Genomic DNA, 20467 nt, shown 5'->3' on the forward strand with positions numbered 1-20467 from the left:
TTGTACATTATTCAAGGGTGGAGGCTTCTGGTAGTGTACAGCTAGCACATTACAATGTCCAAGCATGTTGGGGAAGGAAGACCTGATAAGATGTCTTTGTGTTTAGCATAAGGAACCCAGAAAAGACAGCAAAAATCTCCTTGGGTCATAGTAGCCATGTCTTTTGGGGAATATGATAGAGTTACTCCAGTGTTTCCCAAAAATTTCTATGAAACGTTCTTCAGGTGGCTCTGGGAAGAAGTACATTTGTGAAAGGCTACTTATAAAATCTTCCTTTGGAGATTCATAGTGATAATAGCTTTGAGCAGTCCTGCAGAATGAGTCCTAGTTAACCTTAGGTCATCATTCCCTAGACTTATCTGATGATAGAATTCTAGGCGTAACACATGGTAAGATCCCCATAACAAGTGTTTAGTTGAACTCATTTATAGTTTATTGTTTTTTTATAGCAGTTGAAATGCAAGTGATATTGAGAATGATACTCATTAGATGAACATTGAGTTTGATGATTAACCACTGGGAAACACTATATAAGGAAATGGCACTCAATGCTATAGGCATAACCATTTTTTTTTCTTGGCAATTATTTGATACCAGATGCTGTCCTTTCCCCATAACTTATAATCCACGTGCTTTGTGTCTGTACTCTTAAGAGTAGGAGATTCCTGGGGGAAATGCTCAATTTGAATGTTAAACTCAAATCCACTTATTTTGTCATCTTTCAGCTAATTCTTTAAAAGCCAAGGATTGCTTTCTGCTGTGGGCAGCAGAAACCAGCGACAGTGACAATGAAGTGACTGGTTTTCTCATTTAACAGGAAATGCAGAGGCAACGCAACACCTTAGAAATGCCCACAGCTCCACTAACCTAAAAGTCCTTGTGACCTCAAGACAGCTCTACCATTTTAGGCATCATATCCATATGTGTGGTCTAAGCAAGAGGAAGGGGAAGGGAGAAAGAACCTTCTGTGGGCTGAAGAGAAGTTTTAATCAGAGAACAATAGCTTTTTTGGAAGCCTCACCCAGTAATGTCTGTCTGCATCTCCTTGGCCAGAGCTGTGTTTCATGGCTACCCCAAGCTGCAAAGGCTCTGGAGAGGGGAGTTTTTAGCTCAGCACATTGCTTCCCAGCAAAACCAGGGTTCTGTTAGCAATTCACACTCAGTATGTCCTCAAGCATCACTACATAAGTCCTTTAGAAGCAAAGGTACATGTTCTGTTCTCTAATGGGTTCTGGATTTAGATTAACCTGGTACTATAGATCTGTACTGAGTAATCTCCCTAAGCCAGGGCAGTAATTGTGCAGACGATTGTGTATAGCAATGCATGGTTTCTGCCCTCAAGGTGATCATAGTTTAAGTAGAGAGATACAAAGAAATATGTACACGAAAACTATTCAAGTTTAATAAGTATTATGTCTGTGATCTTAGAAACAGCTCATTAGGAAAAAAGGTAAAATAACAGATTTGAAATCCACCTGAAACCATACAAATAGCTCACATCACATCTTATCTATTCCCAACAGGAGAAATCTGGTGGTTAAAGTTACAAGGGAAATTTTGTAGGTTGGGTGAAAGTCAAAAAAAAAAAAAAATGGAAAGAAAGATTGAATAATGATTCAGGTTTTTTCCTCATTTATTATATTTACTAGAACAGCCTTTGTTTTTTATCCTCCCAAGTTTCATGTACCTTCTTTTTGATACTGAATTCTCCATTATTATAGATAAGCAAATTTAATATTTTTTTCCCTGTCTAAAAATACTGTGGGTGTGGGTGTGGGTGTAGCTCAATGGTGGAGTGCCTGCTTATTAATATGCACAAGGCCCTGGATTCATCCCCAGCACCACAAAACATAAAGCATGACTATCTGTCTTTAAATGTCTCTTCTTTCCTCTCCAATAATACCCCTCCCCCCAGCCCAAGAATTTATGGTAAGAGATTTAAAGATTAGGAGCTTCCTATGTCCAACTTCAGCAGGTCCAGGGGAGGAGTGGCACTTTGGTAGAATTAGAAAGATTCCTGGGATAACTTTTTCTGCCTCTAAAATTGGCAAACCACTGCCACCCTGTTCTGTATCCTTGTGAGGCCAACTGGCTTCTCCTAGTCTCCGCTTAAGAAGAAATTGCCAGCAAGATCCAAATTTGTGTTTTGGGTTACTTTAAGGCTCCCTGGCAATAAAATTCCCATTAAAATAAGCCTGTTGTTCAGACATTGAAATTTAGTTTTGGGGATTCAATATCATTGCTTCTGGGTGGAAGCTAGAAGGGCAGGAAGGTGTGGGTAAACTGGTTACCTCTCACTTGTCAGGGGATCTCATCTACCTGGCATTTATTTTATTTTGGTTACAAGGAGATTGTAACAGGTTTAGATGAAACTCTTGTTTTGAATGTTCTCATACTATTAGGTAAAAAGGAATGGCTTCTAATAAAAGACTTCTCGAACTGGGTAAGTTATACAGCAAATTGTAGTTGTTCACATCCATAGCGGATCCAACCAATTGTAGACAAAATGTAAAGGGATTGCATCTCTACAGAACATGCACACACTTTTTATTGTAATTTTTCCCAGATAATGTAGTATAACAACTATTTATATAATATTTACATTATATTAGGTATTATAAGTAACCTACAGATGATTAAAGCATGTAAGAGGATGGACATAGCTTGTATTCATATACTAAGCCATTTTATATGAGACTTGAGCCCCCACAGATTTGCTATCTCTGAGGGGTCCCTGATACTAAGGAATGATCGTACACATGGAAACTGGCGTCACGTAACTGTTTCTGTACAGCCTCACCACTTTACTGCTAATGCTGTTACATAAAAACTCTGAGAGTCCATTGTTTTACACTAAGCCCCTGCTCTGGGCCCCAACTGGTTAGACTAAAAATCAAAATGGAGTCACTCTTGCTAAAGTTTCAAGTCACCAAGATGAAACTAAGCAGATTGTGTGACCTTCTAAGAAATCAGAAGGTATTCAGAGATCTGAGAATCAATTTTCCCAAACAGGCCAGTTTCTATTGTCATGACGGTGATCTTCCTTCTGCCTAGATACTTAACCGAGAAGGTAGCCAGAAGTAACCCGGTGTTAACCAGTTATTTTGTTATTCTCTTTCCCTGTTCCTGTCTTACGAGGAAAATAACTTTGAAGTGACTAAACCTCTTTGTGCTTCTGCTTTCTTTAGCTGTTTGTTGTTGATAAATGTCCCCTGCTTCGCTCATTGGAACACTTATTCTACTGAACCAAGTGTTGCCCAATACTAGAATCAAAAATAAAGCCAGTTAAGATTCTTAAACTTTTCTGTTACGATTTTGCCCCTTGACAATCCTTTGCTAATGTAGGAGAGAGAAAAACATTTTTCCTCCGCCAGTCTTGGGTTCTCCAGCTGGGATTGTGTGAGTGAGACAGGCAAAGCACAGGGCAGAATCCCAGGCACATGCATCATGCTTGCTCATGGAAGCTCCCAGAGATGAGAAACCCAAACGCGTGGTCAGATTTGGGGTTATGTCCCTCTTTAGGCTAAAGAAAGGGAATGGGATCAAGGCTTCTGGGGGAAGGGGTCAAGTTAAGGGAGAGTGACCAAGAAAAGCACAGCAAGCAAGAGTTGAGTGAGGCTTGTTGTGTAGATTTGGTCACGACTTGCCCACTGATCAACTTTGTTAAAGTCCTCTTCTCCCAGGTGCTAGAGTGAAGGACAGGAAATTTCCTTTTCAAAAGGAAACTTTGTGCCCTGATTTTATAATTCTATTTAGTTTGCTGATTCTTTTTTTTTTGTACCAGGAATCAAACTCAGGGCCTTGCGCTTGCCAGGCAGGTGCTTGTGCCACTGAGCTATATATCCCCAGCAGTTTGGTGATTCTTAATAACCTTTAGCTGAAAAGAATTCATCTGCCAGATGGGCACGTTCTGGGGTGGGGCAGGTTATGGGGTGATGTGTTCCGGCTCCCTTCCCTGTGGAGAGGACAATGTATACTGGATGTGAATGATTGTAATCACCTTTTTCCTTTCCTCCCAGAGCACTAGCTGGATTTTGTTTTATTGTTTCAAGTACTAGAAATGTTCTTTTTCCTTTTTATACTGTCAAATTATAAAATACAAGCAGTTGCCTCCAGACAGTGGCAACTTTTCTCAGTACTGAAAAAGCCACATAACCTCAGAGTGTGTTTTCACGTTACTGTTAGCTATTTTCACCTTACTGTAACCAGAAAGTCACTAGAAATGACTTCTGAATCAGTGAGTTCTTTAGTTCTTTATAGGTTTATAAATTAAAATGATTTCTGATGTACTTGCTAATAAAATACCTAATGTTATATTCTTTGAAGAATTGTTTCCAACTGAAAATTGTGTTTCAGTACCTGTAAAATGTTAACAAAAAATGCCCTATATGCTGAGCACAGTGCTTCATGCCTGTAATCCCAGCACTCAGGAGGCTGAGGCAGGAGTTTTGGGAGTTCAAGGCCAGTCTGAGACCCTGTTTTTTTAAAATAAAGAAAGACCTGGGAGACAGTGTCAAAATTCAGATTACTGGTCCACCTGTAGGTTTCTCACTAAATAGGTCTGGGAGGGGGTCTGAGGTTTTGTATTTCTGTAGAACTCCTGAGTGATTATGATGCGGCAGTGGCTGCTGCTGCTGCTGCTGCTGCTGCTCCTGCTGCTCCTGCTCCTGCTCTTCCTGCTCCTGCTCCTGCTCTTCCTGCTCCTGCTCCTGCTCTTCCTGCTCCTGCACCTGCTCTTGCTCCTCCTAGGCCCGCACTTTGAGAATGTAGACCTAGACAACTCTGTGTGTGTCCCTGGCTCTGGTTCATCCAGAGCTCAGCTCTCAAACTTTAGCATGTGTGTGCATCCACTGCCTCAGTAGGACTAGGCTTTGAGGGTTTCCTAATTGGCTCCAGAGTGGCAGCCTGCAACTTTGAATGGCCAGAGTTGGAAGAGAAGCCATGGCTGTGCCTGGATAGTTCTTTGTTTTTGTACAGCTGTAATAACCCTACAGTAAATAAATGTTGACAGCTTTAAGCAGATGCATAAGCTATATTCTGTGTAGTGGAAGGATGCTATGCAAGTTGCCTAGCTATTCTGGGAAACAAAGCCAGGGGCCAGAATAGTCCAAATTAGCCCTGAAGAGAACATGGCTCAGGCTTTTAACTCTTAATTTGGAGTAAATTAAAATATTCTTGTGTGATCTTTTAAGTGCATGTTTCCAGTTTCTAAAATGTATGTTTCACAGGTCCCATGCTTGAATACAGTATTTTCTATGGGAATTCTAAATTCATTCTTTTTGTGTTTTTCTTCTTGTTGTTATTTAGCTTCTTGGCAAATTAGTGGAGAACTGATTGTATCAGTGTTAGGGCCTTAGTCTGCATATTTTATACTTGCTACCTAGAAGAATTACTGCTTTATGAAAATAAAATAAAAATATCCAGTAGAACTAATTTGTCATTGTTTTCTTGACAGATCACTTACAACCTTGGGGCTGGTTATATCCTCACTGGCTGACCAGGCAGCCGGCAAGGGTAAAAACAAATTTGTGCCTTATCGAGATTCAGTCCTCACTTGGCTTCTTAAGGTAATTCATTACTTTGGCATCCTGTTCCACCTAGGAAGTGTGTATTTCAGATGTGGCAGCTGAAAGATGTGTGCAGAGTTAACCAAATACACACAAAGAACTGTCCTGATATTACTGTTACCCTAATTCCTGGGAATGCAGATAAATGCTTCCTGTCACTTTTTATTCCAGAATAATGTTGTATTTCAAGTATTATTCATTGTTATGAAAGTCCACAATTAATCTTGTCATAAAATAATTCGTGAAGTGCAAACACATTTCCACGTAGCATTTTCTTCTTTGAGAATGTCACACATGCATATTATTTACTGCTTTCATTGTATGTGTTGTGCTGAAGCCACCTTCCCTTCGATGCTATTTGAATGTTTTACAGGACAATCTAGGGGGCAACAGCCAGACCTCTATGATAGCCACCATTAGCCCTGCTGCAGACAACTATGAGGAGACCCTCTCCACATTAAGATATGCAGATCGAGCCAAGAGAATTGTGAACCATGCCATCGTGAACGAGGACCCCAATGCCAAAGTCATCCGAGAACTGCGGGAGGAAGTAGAGAAGCTGAAGGAGCAGCTTTCACAGGCTGAGGTAAGATCAGCCTGGTGCTCCCTGACTTGGGTACCTGACTAGTGAGGACATGCTAGCTTGCAGTTCTGGGTCATCTCCAAGTGATTCAGCATTTCAGAGTTTATTGGCATCAGCTTTGTGTTAATAAGCATTATGAAGACCAGCATGAGTAATACAAGACTTCTGTCCTAGCAACTGGTAGTCATGAAGGCAAACAAGAGCAAATTCTTGCTACTGCCTAATTGTTTGCTTCAGTAAAGCAATTAACCCTGGTGAAGTCCTAAGAACTAAGTGTGTCCTTTTTATTTACACTGTAGACTATTTCCACCTGGCCTTGTAGCTTTCATCTCCTTGTGAAATCATGGAGATAGCATGGTCATGGATAAACATTAGAAATAATTCAGCAATCTCCTTTCATGTTTGCATTTACATTGGCCTTTGGCAGGTAACAAAGCAATATTTTTGCCTTGTTTTACCATCTGTCTTTGGCTTTCCTCAAACTTTAATAACCATGTACTTTTCCAAGTATCTATTGTGTTTTGCAAATTGCTGAGTGAGGTACTGTCTCATTTGAAATAGGTATAGGGACTGCAGTTGAGGCCAGGTATCTTAGCTGAAGTCACGTGTTTCCTTATGTCAGAACTTAGGCATGATCTGGTTATGATTTAAATAGGAAGTATACCCCCAAGAGACTCATGTATTGAGGATTTGATTCCCAGTGCAGCAGTGTTCAGAGGGAAGGCCTAGAGAAGCGACTAAATCATAATGGCATTAATCTTTCCAGTGGTTTAATCCACTGATGAGACCGTAGTTGAATGGACTGTTAGAAGGTGGGGCATGGTTGGAAGAAGTAGTTGCTGGAGGTGCTTGTTCCTCTGTATATCTGGTCCCCTGTTCCTTCCTCTCTGGCTCTCCCCTGCCATCAGGTAAGCAGCTTTTCTCCACCAGGCCCTTCTTCCGTAATGTTTTTGTTTTGGAGCCTATAGCCATGGACTGAACTATCTAAAACCAGGAGTCAAAATAAACCTTTGCTCCTTTAAGTTACATATGTCAGATTCTTCGTCCCAGCAATAAATCATGACTGATACAGGAACTGACACTTTTAAGCTCACATTTCTTCACACCATTCTTTTGTGATCCCACTTTGATGATGGGATGGGGTGGAGGGAATAGGTAATAGCCATCATTTATTGAGCATTTATGTGCCAGGCACTTTTTAACTACTGTTTTATCTATCAACATTATTTAACCATTGTAAATCTTCAAAAAAAAAATGTTGCTAATACATATTTTATTGTGAAGCATAATTACTTTATTGATGCCAAGAAGGATTAGCAAAATATCAGAAGAATCAAAGCACTGATAAGGTTTGAAAAGAGTCATGATCCTAGGAGGAAAGTATAATGGTTCTGAAATTTGTTTATAGGTAGATTATCTACTTCCTTCTTCTTGTTTCTCAGTTTTCATCTTGACTGAGACTGTAATATCTAGGCCATAAGGCTACAGCAGTATGTGACCAAAGGAAAGAGAAAAGAAGTCACATGGGTCCACCTAGGACTTCCACGTGTGTCCCTATGTCTAGCACTAAATGTCACTCAAGCTCTCTTAATGCCAACAGACCTAGGCATACTAAGCAAGCTTCCAGACCATCACCATTCCAACTTGCAGTCTAAGTGCCATCTGTCTCATAGGGCTTTACCGTGTAGTGGCTCATGAACCATAGGGTATCAAAGCAAACCATTGCCAAGTAAAGCCCACTGAGTTTTTCAGTCTGTAAATGTCTACATTTAATTTTCTTTTTTTTTTATACCGGAACTCAAACTCAGGACCTTGTGCTTGCCAGGCAGGTACTGTGCCACTGAGCTACCTTGGCCCAAATGTGTATGTTTAGACCCCTAACTTACTCACAAATTCAGACAGAAAAACTGTCCAAACAAGTTGTCCTGCTTTAAGTGAATAATAAATACACTAATTGTATTACCATCCTTGGAGAAAAGTAGTGTAAAGAGCCCAGATTCAAATTTTAAAATAAGCAAGAAGTATCTTTACCTTTCCTGGTAGGTTAATATAGCTGTGTGTTTATGGCTATATGTATTGGTATCTGACTTACTGAAAAAGAAATCTGCAGAAGTAACTTTTTTTCCTACTTTCATATTTCACAGATGGATATTAGCCACCTTTAGGTCTTTAAATGTGAAATTTAATGGTGAATAAAATGACTGCCACTGCTTGTCTCATTTTCATTCAGGGCACTGGTATTTTTCTCCTTGAAGCAGAAGCAGCTGTGTCCTCCTACATTCCATTGCTCAGTAGAGATCTAAAATCCCCTCCAACAGTGTTTGACTTAATTGTTTCCAACGGACTCCTGATACCTGCTTATGAGTGACATAAGTATTCATTGTATGCATCTTGTATGTGATGCTGGGAAATTTTGAAAGTCACATATCCCTGGTTTTATTTTAAAGGCCATGAAAGCCCCAGAGCTGAAGGAGAAGCTTGAAGAGTCTGAAAAGCTGATAAAAGAACTAACAGTTACCTGGGAAGAGAAGCTGAGGAAAACAGAAGAGATTGCACAGGTAGCCTAATAATTTAGGCCTACAATACTTTGATCCTTTTCCATTTGCCGTCTTTTCTGTAGAGCCACTTGTCATCCTTCAGAAGGCTCAAGAGCATCCATCTACTGGACCAGAGACTGCAGAGATAGTGTTAGACATTAACATCCTCTCTTTTACCAATTAACAAGTTGACCCATAGTATTTGCTAGAAAGAGTGCTAGACAGTGCTGCATTTGAGTAGGCAAGGTTAGAGGAAATGTCTTTCTTTCTTCTTGCTCTTCTCACTGTAGCAAGTCTGATTTCTGATTTTGAGATCACCTGGGTCACTGCCTGGGATGGTTGTCTTTATATGACTGCTTGGTGTCCTAGTGGTACCATCACAAGATGCCATGCACAGCAGGCTCTCAGTGAACTTTGTTGAGCTGAGTAGGATGTGTCATCTCATTGGCTTCATCCCCAGAAACAGTGACTGACTTTTTCCATGGATACATTTTGTAAGTAGAACAACAAATAGAGTTCACTGCTTCTGTCTGTTCTGTGCCCAGGAGAGACAGCGACAGCTGGAGAGCATGGGCATTTCCCTGGAGACGTCTGGCATCAAGGTGGGAGATGATAAGTGTTACTTAGTCAACCTGAATGCAGACCCTGCTCTCAACGAACTTCTGGTTTATTATTTGAAGGTGAGGCTATACCTAAGAAGGTAATTACAGTCCTAAATCATTCATGTATGATTCCCAGTGGAGCCTGGATGCCTGTCCTGTAATTGCACCTTTTACATCCAGTTTAACCCTCATTCAGAGTAAGGTGATAGCTAATACAGTCCTGCCACCAATGAGAATGAAGAACAACTCTATTGTTCCACCTAGGCCTGGGCAGTGGGGCTCAACTCCCTATGAGTGCAGGCTTCAGAGGGGCAGGAGCAGGCAACTGCAAGTGTCCAGGCATCCCCACCTATAGGAGATTTCAGAAGTGAGGTGATAGGGATTCTAAGAATATCTGGGCCCAGCCACAAAGACCCTGCATAGCCTTGCAGGTCCTTAATGCACTTCTGAAGAATTCTAAGAACTTAAGATCAGCATGAGGGCCAGGGATATAGCTCAGTGGCACAGCGCCTGCCTGGCAAGCACAAGGTCCTGAGTTTGATTCCCTGTACCAAAAGAAAAAGAAGATCAGCCTGAGCCTAAAGAGGCCTTTGTGCTGGGCATATGGTTCACAGCTGTAATCCTAGCACTCTGAAAGGCTGAGGCAGGAGAATCATAAGTTGGAACCCTGTCCGGGCAACTTAGTGACTTAGGGAGAACTTGTCTCAAAACTTGAAAATAAAAAAGGGATCAGGGCAAGGTGAGAAGGCTTCTGTGCTAGATTAGATAGCAGTGTTCTTCTAGGTCTGTTCTTCATAAGTCTCCATCCTCAGGGATGAGCTTTTAGTCTCATGATCACCCTTCAGGTGCAGCCTTCTGGGGTCAGTGCTGTGACCTGGCCACGTTAGTCGGGTTATTGCAGCAGTTCTCAAACTTCCTGTCTTCAGGACCATTTATACCCTCAAAGAGTATCAATGACTCCAAAATCTTTTGTTTACCTAGGTTGTATCTGTCTATGCTTGTTGCATTAGATATTAAGACTGAGAACATTTAAAAATACAAATTAAACATTAGTCTTTAGAGCAACATCTTATCACATATCCAGGTAAAACCTCCAGTATAGATACGTGATAAAATGAAAGCAGACACAATAACATTTTGGTATTTTTGTTAAAATCATTTCACCTCGTGGGCCTCTCTAAAGGTTCTCAGAGATGTGAGGAGTTCTCCGAGAGCACTGTTAGAGCTGCTGGCCTGTTTGTGTAGTAAAGAGTTAGAATCTACAGTCATCCCACCCTGAACACCCTGATCTTACCTGATCTCAAAAGCTAAGCAAAGTGGAACCTGGTTAGTACTTGGATGGAAGAAATAAAACCTCTGCTTAAAGCAGGACACTTAATTGACATTAATATAGGGCATTCAGTTGACTATCAGGGCATATTTCTGCACTAATAAAATGATTAAGGCAGTGATTAAGAAGTAAATTGCTTCTGATACTATATTTACTTTAAAATGCCAAGACCCACATTTCACATTATCATCATGATTCAATAATTTGTAGGACAATAGAAAACATTGCTCTGTGAGTGAACAGGAGCTTATCAGTAACCAGATCACCAGTAATTGCAGTCCTTATGTGTCTGAGGTTCAAAGGACTTAAAACCACACTAATGTCTACATTGTATAACTCCTAGCCTTCAGTACTCTAATATTGGCATTAAAAAATACAATTATTTGTAACATTTTAAAAATATATATTAAGCCCTGGGACAGCTCAGTGATAGCATACATGCTTAGCATATTCAAGGTCCTGGGTTCAATCCCTAGCACGAAAAGAAAGATAATATATATTAAGATCTGACTTTCCATGAAACTGCTTTTCAGTGGTCCTTAAATTTGCTAGCTGTTAACTTAAATAATCCTTAACAGAATCCTGCCAAGGAGGTCAAATACATACTTAAATACATACTTGTCCTGGTTCCTTCCACCATAAAAGGAAAAAAAAAAAGCTGAGGGTCAAAGGGAGAAATGACTTGCTCATGGGCACTTAAATTATAAATACTTAAGTCAGAATTTGGATCCAAGATATTTAGCTGTCAAGTCTAATTTCTTTGTTTTAAAACAAGATGTACTTGCTTTTTTTTATTAAGTAGGAAAATTTATTGGAAAATAGGAATGGGAAATGGAGAATAAGAACAGCTCCTGAGAGACAAGTGGCGTCCCGAATGAATGGGTTGCCTTTCTTCTGTTTTTTTTTTTGTTTTTTTTTTGTTTTTTTTTCTCTTTTTAAAAAGTGTTTAAACACATCTTTTAAAAAACCATTTGTGTGTTAAGGTAAACATCTGGCTTCTGATGTTCCAGATTTTCAGCATGGTTCATTTAATAACAGTCATGTTTATCTTGCTGGGTTGTTTACATTGATTGGGATAAATTTTAGATGAGTTGCTAATTCGAGTGGGTTTTTTCTTTCTTCAATAACCTACTACTAGGATCACACCAGGGTGGGTGCAGATACCTCCCAGGATATCCAGCTCTTTGGGATAGGGATCCAGCCTGAACACTGTGAGATCGACATCGCAGGTGATGGAGACGTCACCCTTACTCCTAAAGAAAATGCGAGGTGAGAGAAGCTTTGTGTGTCTGTAGAAAATGTGAGGTGAGAGAAACTTCACATGTCCTATAGAAAATGCGAGGTGAGAGAAGCTTCGTGTGTCTTGTGTGCCTGGTTTTCACAAGGAAAAGGCTGCTTCTTTCTGTGTGCCTCAGTTCTATCAACGTTGGGGGTACACGGGGTCCGCAGGAAGAACTGTTTTCTGTTGGTAAAGAGTAGTACGGCAACACTGGAGAGCACGGGCTCCGTTATTATCAGTAGAACCTAAATCACCAGAGTTGACATGACTACGAAGCAGTGGTCATTTTCACCGTCCTATAAAGATTCAGCAGACCATGCAAAAAGTGACTTATTAGCAAAAGTAAAACTGAAAATCAAACCCACTGTTTTTCTTCATCAAACTTCACCTAATTTTTAAACTATCATAAAAACTTTTAAATGAGGTATTCTTTTAATTCTGATATTTTTGTTTTCTTTTTTTGTTCATTTTTGTTTGGGGTCGGGGTAGGGCTTTGTTTTTATTTCCAAATTCGGACAAAGTATTCCACCTGGAATGTTTCCTGTCTCCATCAGGAGTGGTGTCTCCATCCTGTCACAGTGGTGGCCCTTGATCTTGGAGTGTGTGTTTCAGTGGTGGTTAGATTCTGTTACTATTTCTTGAGCGGTTGCTTAGAGTCCATCCATTGAGAGAAATCTCCCCAGTGATCTCCCTCTGTGCCTGCGCTGGGTCTGTGTCCTGTCCACCCTCCTGATGTCCTCCCTGTGTCCCTTCAGGTCCTGTGTGAATGGCACTCTGGTGAGCAGTTCCACCCCGCTGTGGCACGGTGATCGAATCCTGTGGGGAAATAACCACTTTTTTAGGTAACGCCTTTGTGTTCACTAATATTTTCTTATATTTTCCCCCATTATCTACTCAAGTATAAAACAATTTGATTTTTCCTCTCGATGAAAAAAACCCCACAGAATTAATTTACCTAAGAGGAAACGGCGAGATTGGCTGAAAGACTTTGAAAAAGAAACAAGTCCAGCAGAGCATGACCTGGACGCTGCCAGCGAGGCGTCCTCTGAACCAGACTATAACTATGAATTTGCGCAGATGGAAGTTATCATGAAGACGCTGAATAGTAATGGTGAGACCCTAATTCCGCCTCTTCTGTCATTCGGTGAGAGATGCGTGTGTGCCAAGTGGCATCCTGGAATTTAGACACATAAAATTGCTAATTCCCCCAAGGGGCTACTGAAGAGATTTGGGAGATCATCTCCTGTCTCAGGTATAACCAGAAAGTGGGTGATCCCTTTTTTTGAGACCTCTTGTTCCCAATCCAGTTGTGAGTTTCCACAGTCCTGGAGTTCTTAGTGATTTTCACAGATTTTATCAAATCTCTCATTATGGTAACGGACATCTGTAGTCCCAGTTACTCAGAGGCTGAGGCGAGAAGATCGTGAGTTTGAGGCTAACCTAGGTAATGCAGTAAGAGCCCAACTCCTATTAAAAAAAGAAAAAAAAAATCCTATTCCTGAGCCTTTAATTTCTAAATCTTGATAATGGAAAATCTCCTAGAAAATATGAATCAAGGAATTTTGAATAGAATCTAGTAGAAAGATAAATGTTACATTTTATCATAAACTCGAATGGAAAGTATATCCCTACAGAGACTTATTTAATAAATAAGCCTAGCTGGGCTTGGTGGCGCACACCTGTAATCCCAGCACTTAGGAGGCTGAGGCAGGAGGATCATTGCGAGTTCGAGACCAGCCTGGGCTACAAAGTGAGCTCAAGGCCAGCCTGAACTGCCTAGTGAGACCCTATCTCAAAAAGACAGAAAATAAATAAATTAAGTAAATAAATAAATAAATAAAAATAAGCTTAGTTGGCTTAGATACAAATGATAGTGAAAAAGCCGTGCTTTGTAGGCTTTTTTTTACTTACAGAAGGCCTCTCTCAGATCCCTGGAGAAGACATTCTCCTTAAAGCACTACTTCTGGGTGCCTCTTTCTGGAAGGTTTTCAATGTTTATTTTAAAGTTCTTCCTTCCTGTGTCTAAAAGTCTGCATTGCTTTATCTTGTCTCTCCTTCTGTAGTTACACACCTGTGCATTCAGTAACATTCACCCCAGCTTCTTTCTTTGCCTGGTACTTCCCACGCACCAGTCTCCCAGTTCCCAATCCTTGGTGCCTGAGACCTAAAAGCCAGCCCTAAGTTCCCCTGTCCCTCAGAACAAGACAGCATTTTCAGGACTACAACTGTGTCCCAGGGGTAAAGCTGAGGCTACGTTCAGGAGCACCAGAAAAAGTTTCTGGGCATGGTCCGTGCCCTCCTCCGTTCATCTCTCCTGGCCACCTAAGGACCCATAACTAGAAACACAGGGACTCCAGGACCCTGGGACCCTGAGGCAATCTGCTTCCACCTTACAGGATGCTAGGGGCACATTTTGTTTTTTGCAGATGAGTTCTTCCCTCAAACAGTGACATTCTCACTCTACTCTTTGAGAAAGCCTATCTTGTAGGAAATGGAGCATGGCCACAGAATTGTCAGATCTCAAGAGTTCTGCTGCTGTAATAAGATTTTGACCTTTCTGTTCACCTCTCTGTATGGCTGGTTTAGTCTCATGGACTCTTTTTAAATTATAAAAATTAAGTATAAAGAAAAGACCAGACTCTGTAAAACAAATGTAATATAGTTATATAAAGACTATAGAAACACACACAAAAAAGCTTGGTCATTTCCCTCTGTAAACATGAAGGTTAGGGGTTTAGACAACCCACTGGGACTTCAACATGCGTGGCAGGGTGGACCGCTGCTAGAAATCCAGCTTCAGTCCACTCCTCCTTGCCCAGCAGTGGGGAGCAATCCCCACAGAATCCCCACATGCGGCCCAGACATTGGAATCACACCAGTGGGTCATTTAGTAACATGCCTGGGCAGTGACTCCCCTGGGAGTGGTTTTCAGGCGCCTGAGCAGACATGTAGCTGGATATGGCTGGAAGGTGTAGACTCCACACGCCAGCAGAGGACTGCCAATTTGGAGAGAGCTTGTTTCATCAGATGAAGTTATAGAATTCTAGGTGTGTCTGTTGCTTAACTACAAAGTATCTAGATATTACTAATTTAATCATTTATCCACCTCAGAACACAAGTTTCTGATTTTTATCTAATTGCTACTTTCTTCTTGTCACTTATAAATTAAGCACCTGAGGCCAGGTGTGGTGGCACATACCTGCAATCCCAGTATTTGAGAGGCTGAGACAAGAGAATTGCTGCAAGTTCAAGGGCTGAACTACATAGCAAGACTCTTATCTCATAAATAAATAAACAAACAAACCAAGAGGAACTGGTGAATATAAGCATTCATGAATTTCTCCAGTCCTTGTAGCCAAACCTATTAGTCATCTGCAGCCTAACTCATGGTAGTAACAAGAGTTACTCACTTGGATTGCCAATTGAACCTTGCTCTCTGGTGTTGATTTTGTCCATGTGAAAGAATACTCCCCCCTTATCCCTTACCCAGTCTTGCTGGTGAGTGGAGTTCCCTCCAGGCACACACATGCACTGATACAAATATTGAATGCTGGTGACCAGACAGTGATCACCCAATTTACCTCTACGCTAGGTGGCTTCCCGATGATAAGCCTGTCTGCCTGGTGGTCTTCCCCTTGGTGGTCCTATTTGAAGATTCTCTTCCCTCTCCTCTGGTTCCAGACGAAGCTCCTCCACAAACACTGGGACAGAGGTTTTTACCTGACTGGCGGTGGCATGAGGAGGCATGGCTGGTTTTCAGCAGGGCTGCTGATTGATGCTTATGTTCTATGCTTTGGCAAAGTCTAGATGCCATGATTAGGAAGAAGCAGAAATTTTCTGTGCAATGAAGTGACTCTACTCTCGATTGAGGAATGTTTCTTTTTAATTATGACTCTCCCCCATCACATCTCCCAACTCCATTGTCCTCCCAGTGTTAAGATAGGGTGCCTGTGCCCTTTCCCTTACATCCAAGAGCACAGAAAGGGTGAATGATATCGCTGCTATGGTTCCTAATGGCTTTATTGCCGTAGAGCACAGCAGGTCAGGGCAGTAGCACTTTCGGAGATACATTCAGCTCCATTAGCCCCGTAATAGTCTGGAATAATGTATTTTTGAGTCCCTAGAGTAAATACTGACCTAAACCCCAATTCATTTGAACTTAAAAGAAATTCTAGTATTTATGAACAATAATGCCTTCTTTCTAGGATTCAAAATAGGAATGAAAGACTCATCTCTTTTCCCAATCTTAGTAGTAGTAGCCTGCTATAAAGAGCAATTAAGGGGCTGGCAAAGGTCATAGGGCCAATTTACTCCACATAAGAGTAAAAGGTTCTTTTCTTCCCTAAGGATCTACTTCCCTTCAAGTCAGTGCTTTGGACATCTTGTTGCGAATTAATTCTAATATTCTTTCTCACATAGAACCCCTACCAGCACCACTACCGCTACTCTCTCTTCCATTTTCTGGATGACAGATTAGTTTGAGTTCATTTCATAGTCACCTAGCTGGAAACAGTAAACTAATGAAGAAAAGATAGAGCTATGTCCCAAAATAATGTGGTCCTGTTTGCCTGAAAGATTTAGCTCTTCATACTGCCCCAGGTTCACTGAATTTTAAAGCAGCTCATTCAAGAGGAGAAAGAGGGCTAGAGGTGTAGCTCAATGGTAGAGCACTTGCCTTGCTTGCACAAAACTGTGGGTTCCATCCCCAGCGCTGCAAAAAGGACTAACTAAGCAAGGAGGAAAGCAGTGGGGGAAGGGGTAAACCAGGACAGCCTACTAATGTTTGATGGGGTCATTATCGAACAGGACAGATGATCTTTGGCTTCTGTTCTGAACCCTATCAGAGGCAGACTGACTTGCTGATTGGATGATATATTTGTTAGATTGTGAATGGCAAAGACTTCAAATTGGTCATTTTGAAGGGGGAAGTTATCAAAGATGTCTATCAGAAAGGCTTGTCCAGACTACTAGTGGAATCTGAGATAAAAACAAAACCCAGCTACCCAGAGGGCAGCTGCTGAGTCACAAGGGCAGGGCTGGCTGGCTGTGCCAGGGAGGCTCAGAAGAAGGTGGGAACTTGCTCTCCTCTCCGTATCTGCACATTGGGGAAGCCTGATGAATGATAATTGTTTGGGTCATAACAGCTGCTAAAACAGCCACATGGCCTCTACCTTGGCAAGGAAGCCCAGGGTGAGACCCCTCTGCCTCAGCGATTTGGGATCATGGGTGGTTCTGTACCACTGACAAGTGGAAAACTGTGGACTAAGTACTTTACTCAGTATTTCTTAGCACACAGTTGTAATCCCAGCACTTACTTGGGAGGCTGAGGCAGGAGGATCTTGAGTTTGAGATCACCCTGGGCTGCATAGTGAGTTCAAGGCCAGTTTGAGCTACATGGCAAGACTCAAAAACAAAACAAATAAACAAAAATGCTGGTGCTGTCACTTATTAGTTGTGTGATTTTAAGTCATCCACTAAAACTTTCCGAACTCCAGCATCCTTATTTTTTAAAATTGGGGTGATATCTGCCCTTGGTATGCTGCGGCATTTCCAAGCATTGGTATATGCAAAGGTTACAAGCCCTCTGTTATGATACAGCCAGCAGCTAACAGAGAGACTCTTGCTGTTGTGGTTGTCATTTTTATTAAAACAACTTACTTATGCTGAGCATTTCTTGTGATTTTTTAAAAATTTTGTTTTGGATTATTTAACCTTATTTTTAAGCTAGCATGCTATCTTTTTCTCTTACTACTAACATAGGCAATTAGTGCAGTTTTATGTATTTATTTCACAAATTGATGGGGTATTTTGGAAAAGTCAATCGGCCATAATCAGGTAAGGTAAAAATTTTTTCTGAGTCACTTTGATTTCTAACTTCATTCAGGAAATTAAACTGAGACTAAAATGTGGGAAGATAGCACAGTTGTACTGAGGAGCAGGTAATGTACAAATGTACAAGGAAGAAATTATGTCCCAGGCTGATGCAAAAACACATCTCTTCCCAGCCCCAGGTACCTGGGAAGTGTTAGTCACTGTAGTGATCTTGTTCTGGCGATGAGATTGTCTAGTGCACTGCTTCCCTGCTGTCTACTCACTTGGGGATGCCAGAGCTTTGCACATGTGACCAGTGTCTTGATCTGCCTCGTGGCAGCCAGCTCACTGGTCATTATTACCAGCCAGTTGCCTCACTATAGTCAAGCCTCACCTACACTACAACCACCACTCATCATCATGGTGGGTCCTTGGAGCAGGACCCCCTGGGAGGTCTGTACCGGTTCTCTGTGTCTATGGTTGTGAGTCCAGTGTTGGACCTATAAGATGTGAGATGCAGGTTTTGGTTATTTTTCAAATTGATTGTCCTCTTAGATACTAGCATCTGAGAAATTTCCAGGCCATATACTCAATATTTTCAAACATATACTATGATTTTTAAGTTTCCTGCCACCTCAGAGAAATTCAAGAATAATGAGATTTGTGATGAAAATGCTATTCTCTGCCATATACCCAAGCCAGTAATAAGTGGGCATAGAAAATGACAACTGTAAATGTCAAATCCTTTGTCTTTTTAGCTATGGAGTGGTCCTAGATTTCATGAAGCTTTTCTTCTCAGTGGATAGGATCACATCTCATTTTCTCCTGCCATCTACTGGTATTAGTTTAGTGACCTAAACCTCCGATGAGCCCATCAAATCGAAGATGGTAACACAGCAGACATGGAGAATGTTTGTATATAGGGCATTTATCTAAAGTGTTAGTAAAAAGGAGATTGAGAGGATTTCCAGCCATTGAGCCCCTCAGGCGTCTCACAGAAAATGCCAGGCTGGATGAGATTCTGGGGCCACAGATGGTTGGGTCTAGCTGAAGGGTCCCTGACAGGCTGCTGCTGACTTAGCCATTGAAGGACCTTTGCCTTGTCTCTTGGCCCACCAGACCCAGTTCAAAATGTGGTTCAGGTCCTGGAGAAGCAGTACCTGGAAGAAAAGAGAAGTGCCCTGGAGGAGCAGCGGCTCATGTATGAGCGGGAGCTGGAGCAGCTCCGCCAGCAGCTCTCGCCCGAGAGGCAGCCGCCCAGCAGCAGCCCTGAGTGCCTGGCCTACAGCAGCCAGACGGCGCAGCAGAAGGTGACCCAGTGGGCCGAGGAGAGGTGAGAGCCGGGTGGTGGCCAGGACATGGCCCTTGCTGCGGGGCTGGGGGTAGGGGGCGAACTTCACAAAGAGGGCAGTCACCGTCCAGCTTGGTGTGTCGTCTGTTGGCTCTTCTTTCCAAAAATACTCTGCCCTGGTATCCTTGCTGTGGAGGCAGCTGTCAGAGACCCATCTTTCACCCCTCGGTGAAAAGACTGTTAGGTATATAGAGAGAGCAAGTTTGAAAAATAACAAAAAGCACTTGCTTAATTTTTTTTTTATTTCTTTTACCTCTGATTCTATTTAAATATAACCTCATAGTTGAGAAATTTACCAGGTGTGAATTTTTAAGATTTATGACTTTAATATAACTACATCAGAACTCTCAAAGGAGACATAATAAAGGAAAAGATAATAACAACTACCAGTAAGGACAGTAAATTACTACTAACTTTGGTTGGTTCTGGACAAGGTGCTAATTTTATTTAATACTCCCAATAGCACTATCTCTACCTCATTACATGGTAAGTAACTTTTTTTGTGTGTGTGGGGGGGGACTGGGGGTCAAACTCAGGACCTTACGCTTGCCAGGCAGGTGCTTATACCACTGAGCTATATCCCTGGCACTTACCTTGCTACATGGACTCTCTTTAAATATGCTGCCTTATCACCCATCTAGAAAGTGAAAAGGCCAGAGTTTGAATTCAGGTCTATCTATAGTCCCAACAATATCTCTGTGTTGTAATAATAGTAGTTATAAAGGTAGCACCTGACACTGATAGATTATTCACCATGTTATAGGTACCAGGTGCTTGATGCTACTCCTCTCTGTACCTGCTACTCCCATTTTATACATCAGGAAACCAAGGCCAAGCGAGATCATTTGGCTTGTAAACTGGCACCCTGACTCTAGAGCACCAGCAGCAAACCTGTGGCAGCATGGCCGCAGCCAGCTTTTATTGAACTCTAAAAGGTTCACCGGCACAGTTCTAGAGCTTCTCACACCTGCACTCACTCCAAGCTCTCACTAGCAACAGGATGCTAAGGGAAGCCGCATCCCAAGAGAGGACGCCAGGTGGGAGAGGGGAACCTGCTCCTGCATTGAAACCCTCCTGGAAGTAATATACTTGCTTGGCTAAGTGAAGAGAAAAGAGCCAGTTCCATCTGTGGGTGTGGAAGTGTGAAGGCACGTCCTGCTCATGCTGCCCTTTCTATCTTACTGTGCTGGGAGAAGCCGACCAGGCGATCAGGTGGTGCTTTTCCCAAAGAGCTGCCTTTCCCACAGGTACTGTGAGCAGGCCGCTTCCCTCTGAGCATTATTAGCTGTTGCAGGTGGCTAGGGCAGTTACACCCATTGATATTCTTTCTGTTTACAAGAGAACGTAATGGACTAAACAGGGGTATCTGGTGGGGAATGTGGGTTGTTTTTATTTTTTTATTTTTTT

At 41.8% G+C, this 20467-nt stretch overlaps 1 protein-coding gene across 3 annotated transcripts in view; it reads left to right on the forward strand.

Moving 5' to 3' along the window:
* Kif13a (kinesin family member 13A) overlaps positions 1 to 20467 on the forward strand; it is a 175132-nt gene that overhangs the window by 104532 nt on the left and 50133 nt on the right. For all 3 annotated transcript variants that reach the window (XM_013503818.1, XM_013503819.1, XM_005403395.2), the window contains exons 10-17: positions 5456 to 5567; positions 5941 to 6153; positions 8598 to 8708; positions 9233 to 9367; positions 11758 to 11888; positions 12654 to 12740; positions 12843 to 13009; positions 18829 to 19042. In XM_013503818.1, coding sequence (XP_013359272.1) covers positions 5456 to 5567; positions 5941 to 6153; positions 8598 to 8708; positions 9233 to 9367; positions 11758 to 11888; positions 12654 to 12740; positions 12843 to 13009; positions 18829 to 19042 — 1170 coding nt within the window. The remainder of the gene's footprint in view (positions 1 to 5455; positions 5568 to 5940; positions 6154 to 8597; positions 8709 to 9232; positions 9368 to 11757; positions 11889 to 12653; positions 12741 to 12842; positions 13010 to 18828; positions 19043 to 20467) is intronic.

Source organism: Chinchilla lanigera, unplaced genomic scaffold, assembly GCF_000276665.1.
Source record: "Chinchilla lanigera isolate Chin_1 unplaced genomic scaffold, ChiLan1.0 scaffold00082, whole genome shotgun sequence".
NCBI classification, from domain to species: domain Eukaryota; kingdom Metazoa; phylum Chordata; class Mammalia; order Rodentia; family Chinchillidae; genus Chinchilla; species Chinchilla lanigera.